The sequence below is a fragment of the Triticum aestivum genome, chromosome 5A (assembly GCF_018294505.1).
Source record: "Triticum aestivum cultivar Chinese Spring chromosome 5A, IWGSC CS RefSeq v2.1, whole genome shotgun sequence".
NCBI classification, from domain to species: Eukaryota; Viridiplantae; Streptophyta; class Magnoliopsida; order Poales; family Poaceae; genus Triticum; species Triticum aestivum.
Window position 1 is genome coordinate 677,589,452 of NC_057806.1, and position 5,602 is coordinate 677,595,053.

Sequence of the window (5,602 nt, forward strand, 5' to 3'; positions counted from 1 at the left end):
CTTAAACCCTAGTTTATGCGTTGCTTCGTAAGGGGCTGATTTGGATCCATATGTTTCATGCTATGGTTAGGTTTACCTTAATACTTCTGTTGTAGTTGCGGATGCTTTCAATAAGGGTTAATTATAAGTGGGATGCTTGTCCAAGTAAGGACAATAACCAAGCACCGGTCCACACACATATCAAATTATCAAAGTACCGAACGCGAATCATATGAACGTGATGAAAACTAGCTTGACGATAATTCTCATGTGTCCTCGGGAGCGCTTTCCTTCATATAAGAGTTTGTCCAGGCTTGTCCTTTGCTACAAAAAGGATTGGGACATCTTGCTGCACCTTATTTACTTTTATTACTTGCTACTCGTTGCAAATTACCTTATCACAAAACTATCTGTTACCGATAATTTTAGTGCTTGCAGAGAATACCTTACTGAAAACTGCTTATCATTTCCTTTTGTTCCTCGTTGGGTTCGACACTCTTACTTATCAAAAAGGCTACGAAAGATCCACTACACTTGTGGGTCATCAGCCCACAAAAGCGGTTTTGCGCGAACTGCAAACGCGTTTTGCGGGCCGGCGAGATGTGGGGTCTGCTAGAGTTGCTCTAAAGCTAAGAACTACGACATGAAACATCTAAATAGATGGTCCCTCGCCTTACTAACCGCCGGCGGAGGAATGATGTAGAGGGGAGGGGCCAGAGAAGGCAAACAAGGGGATCGCTTGGGAAGCGAGGCGGAGAGCACGAGCAAAGCCGAAGAAAGTTTCAACCATTTGTAACTTGCTTGTTATATTTCTTTGAAGGACCAACCTAGTCGTTTGTACCTTAAAAACTTTCAACCCCTTAAAATTTGAAGTAGTTTTATCTGATAATACTATTCACCCCATCGCTAATCCATAAACAGTCGATCCTAACAAGTGACACAAGAACAAGGTGTCCTTAGTCTGATTTTACCACCAAAGAAAGTGTTTGATGGCTTGCTGAGATTACCACCTACAAGTGCCACCATGACAACGTAATAATTTTACAAATTTAATAAAATAAATAAAATATTATTATTCATAATTCCAGATAAATCTTTGCGGTTGAAAATATTTTTTTTCAATTTTTAGAATTAAATATGAACTTAATATTATGAATTTGGGAGTCGACCGTTGTGATAGTGATTAATTTCAATTATTTATTAAAATCAATTAATTCCAAAATTGACAGCGTGGTAGGGTTTAATTTAGTAAATTAATAAAATATTTCTGAAATTGAGCATTACGATATAGATTTGACTAAATTATTAAATTTAGACGTAATTTAGGAATTTTTCTTCGTGATCCATTATTTTTAGTAATTTATCAAATAATTCCAATCGACAATAAATATTTTTGCTGCTGGAACCGACGGTTAATGCGGGGATTAATTTCATGAATTAATTGAAATCAATCCCGAAGACCTAAAACGTAAGCACTTACGTCACTCGCCATGCCGGGCTCGTGCTCGGGCCCTAGTTTTCAGCCCATGGCCCGGGCCAAATGTGTGGGAAAAAAATGAAATCATGTTCATCTGTGTGTGTTTTTAGAAATAGGTTCAAGAATGCACATATGTATTCTAAAAACAAATAAAGTGGCATGTTTTCAATTCAATTTTTTGTTGAAACGGAATGGTTTCTCGGGCCCAAGCATGCCATAATCATATTGGGGTTTTTGTAAGCCTGGCACGGACCCGAGCCCGGCCCAGCCCGACCCGACCCGGTTCTGCCCACGATCTTGAGCCATCCAATTTGCTTCCCCCACCCCCGCCCGCGCATCCACGGTTTCCCGGACGCCAAAACGCTTCGCTACGACGCTGTCCCCACCTCCACGTGTGCACCCAATCGGCGCTCTCCACACCTACAAATACGCCCCAAAGCGTGGACTGGACGTTCACACACACAGCCTTCACGCGGCTCGCCCGTGAGGAACACATGGGCCATTTCGCCTTCGGCTGGCAGGGCAAGGAACCCGCCGCCGCCAACTCCCCGTCCGGCGCGGGTGCTACGCTGTCTCTCCAGTCCGTCCAGGGCACCGCCGCCGCGACGACCGGCGCTGACACGGCGCACTGCCTCGACCCAGCCACGTACGCGCCCGCAGTCCCACCCATGGTCCCGCCGCCCGTTGCGGAGGCGACGGCGAGGAGGTGCCAGGAAGCGGAGAACATCGCGGTCTATCTCATCCACGTCCTTCACAAGTGCGCTGAAACCATCGAGGCGGGCGACTATGCGGCCGCGGCCGGCAAGCTCGCCGAGGCACGCACGATGCTCGCGACGTCTGTCTCGACGACCACCGGGATCGGCCGCGTCGCCAGCCACTTCGCCGCCGCGCTTGCCCAACGCCTCTTCCCGGCGTCACCGCAGTACTCCTTCGCGCTGGACGCCTCGACGGAGCGCGCTGGCGAGCTCTACCGTCGGTTCTACGATGCGGGGCCCTACCTCAAGTTCGCGCACTTCACGGCCAACCAGGCCATCCTCGAGGCGTTTGAGGGCTGCGACCGCGTGCATGTCGTGGATCTCGCCATCAAGCAAGGCATGCAGTGGCCTGCCCTCATCCAGGCTCTCTCCATCCGCCCTGGCGGCCCGCCGTCCGTCCGCATCACCGGCGTCGGATCTGCGCCCGGCGCCGACGAAGTTGGCCTCCGCCTCGCCGAGTTCGCGCGCACCATGAACGTCCCCTTCTCATTTCAAAGGGTCACCGATGACAGCCTGGACCAGCTCCAGCCGTGGATGTTCCAGGTCCTCCCCGGAGAGGCGGTGGCCGTGAACTCCATATGCCAACTCCACCGCCTCCTGGTGAACCCGGATGCCGCATCCACGTCTCTCCCCACTCCCATCGACGTCGTGCTCGGCTGGATCGCGTCCATGCAGCCCAGGGTGTTCACGGTGGTGGAGCAGGAGGCGGACCACAACAAGCCGCGGCTGGTGACACGCTTCGACAATGCCATGTTCTACTACGGCTCCGTGCTCGACTCCATGGAGGCCATGTCCGTGAGCCGTGGCGGCGCCATCGGCAACGGAGCCGGCGCTGACGCATACGTGCAGAGGGAGATCTTCAACATCGTATGCTACGAGGGCAGCGCCCGCACCGAGCGCCACGAGCCGCTGGCATACTGGTGCGCTCGCCTCTGGCGCACGGGTCTCACCCACGTGCCACTGGGTCCGAGCGCGGCCTACCAGGCCGCCAAGTTTGTCCGCGTGTTCTCCGGCACTGGATTCCGTGTCCAGGAGATCGGCGGTTGCCTCTCGCTCGCGTGGCACGACCACCCCCTGTTCACGGTGTCCGTGTGGAGTGCAATGCCCGCCGACGGCGCCGGCACTGCCAAGGAGCACGCCGATAAGCACAAGTTGAAGATGAGCATCGGCGAGAGCAGCGGCGCGGCCACCTGCCAGACGCCGAGGCGCAGTGAAAGAGCGTGACATGCATGCATCCTGATTTGAATAATTGTTAAGAGTCGTTGGAGGCAGATCGTCCATCGAGTTTAGTTTGTTAGTTAGTCGGAGCTTATGTTGTAGTCGTGAGTGAGTCGTCGGATGGATATCAGTCTTGGTCAATAAAGTGTCGATCTCAAAATTTGTTAGGAGATAGTGTCGTCATTCCTTCCTGGTTTTATCTATCGAACAGTTAATTTGTTTCATCAGTTGCGAGTAGATCATGGTTGCTTGCTACTAGTTCATCTTGAAGATACACTAGAGGCTGGGGTGCCACCTGGTGCCGCCACCTAAGGCGGGTCTGTGCGCTCCCATTCTAATTATGCACATGATTTAACAACTACCATTATGTACGAGGAAATTCAATGCCTCAAAATTTCTTTATGCAATCACCAGCAAGTAAATTAGGCAAAGAAATGCCACAAACTAGTTTGGCATCATTTTGTTAATTAATACGCAGTCAGGTTAAGAGATTTACGCACCCACAATTTGAAAGCCTATGATAAAAATCATATATATATATATATATATATATATATATATATATATATATATATATATATATATATATATATATATATATATATATATATAAATGCGTGTTTGATCTCCTTCATTTCGTCGAGCAACGCAGAGGCCTCGGATAGGCTTTCACACATCTGGCAGCAATCAATGCTTCCTCGGATTCCCCGCAGCTTAGCTACTTTCTTGATGTGCACAAGTACAACTCTACAAAGATAATGGATGGACTGACAGCTTCACATTTTTTTCTCCCCTCCTACGTACTACCTTTTGAGCACTGCGTTGGTTTTCCCGAAGAGAAGGGATGATGCAGCAAAGTAGCGTAAGTATTTCCCGCAGTTTTTGAGAACAAGGTATCAATCCAGTAAGAGGCTACGCGCGAGTCCCTCGTACCTGCACAAAACAAATAAATCCTCGCAGCCAACGCGAATAGGGGTTGTCAATTCCTACACGGCCACTTACGAGAGTGAGATCTGATAGATATGATAAGATAATATCTTTGATATTTTTGTGATAAAGATGCAAAGTAAAATAAAGGTAAAGTAAAAAAGCAAAGGAAATAACTAAGTAGTAGGAGATTAATATGATAAAGATAGACCCAGGGGCCATAGGTTTCATTAGTGGCTTCTCTCGAGAGCATAAGTATTCTACGGTGGGTGAATAAATTACTGTTGAGCAATTGACAGAATTGAGCATAGTTATGAGAATATCTAGCTATGATCATGTATATATGCATCACGTCCGAGACAAGTAGACCGACTCCTGGCTGCATCTACTACTATTACTCCACTCATCGACCACTATCCAGCATGCATCTAGAGTATTAAGTTAAAAACAGAGTAACGCCTTAAGCAAGATGACATGATGTAGAGGGATAGACTCATGCAATATGATGAAAACCCCATCTTGTTATCCTCGATGGCAACAATACAATACGTGCCTTGCTGCCTCTACTATCACTGGGAAAGGGCACCGCAAGATTGAACCCAAAGCTAAGCACTTCTCCCATTGCAAGAAAGATCAATCGAGTAGGCCAAACCAAACTGATAATTCGAAGAGACTTGCAAAGATAACAAATCATGCATAAAAGAATTCACAGAAGATTCAAATATTATTCATAGATAGACTTGATCATAAACCCACAATTCATCGGTCTCAACAAACACACCGCAAAAAGAAGATTACATCGAATAGTTCTCCACAAGAGAGGGGGAGAATATTGTATTGAGATCCAAAAAGAGAGAAGAAGCCATCTAGCTAATAATTATGGACTCGTAGGTCTGAGGTAAACTACTCACACTTCATCGGAGAGGCTATGGTGTTGATGTAGAAGCCCTCCGTGATCGATGCCCCCTCCAGCGGAGCTCCGGAACAGGGCCCAAAATGGGATCTCGTGGATACAGAAAGTTGCGGCGGTGGAATTAGGGTTTTGGCTCCATATCTGATCTTTTGGGGGTACATAGGTATATATATAGGAGGAAGGAGTACGTCGGTGGAGCAACAGGGGGCCCACGAGGGTGGAGGGCGCGCCCCCCTACCTCGTGGCCTCCTCTTTTGTGTCTTGACGTAGGGTCCAAGTCTCCCGGGTCTTGTTTGTTGAGAAAATCACGTTCCCGAAGGTTTCATTCCGTTT

The 5,602-nt window shown here is 48.2% G+C and overlaps 1 protein-coding gene across 1 annotated transcript; it reads left to right on the forward strand.

Moving 5' to 3' along the window:
• The first annotated feature begins 1,931 nt into the window (after window positions 1-1,931).
• LOC123108367 (DELLA protein SLR1-like) lies at window positions 1,932-3,656 on the forward strand. Its single transcript, XM_044530172.1, has one exon. The coding sequence runs from the start codon at window positions 1,951-1,953 to the stop codon at window positions 3,433-3,435; it is 1,485 nt and encodes a 494-aa protein (XP_044386107.1). The 5' UTR covers window positions 1,932-1,950; the 3' UTR covers window positions 3,436-3,656.
• The last annotated feature ends 1,946 nt before the right edge of the window (window positions 3,657-5,602 follow it).

Bases quoted from the DNA above. Each gene is read 5' to 3' on its own strand.
- LOC123108367 (XM_044530172.1), top strand. From the start codon at position 1,951: ATGGGCCATTTCGCCTTCGGCTGGCAGGGCAAGGAACCCGCCGCCGCC.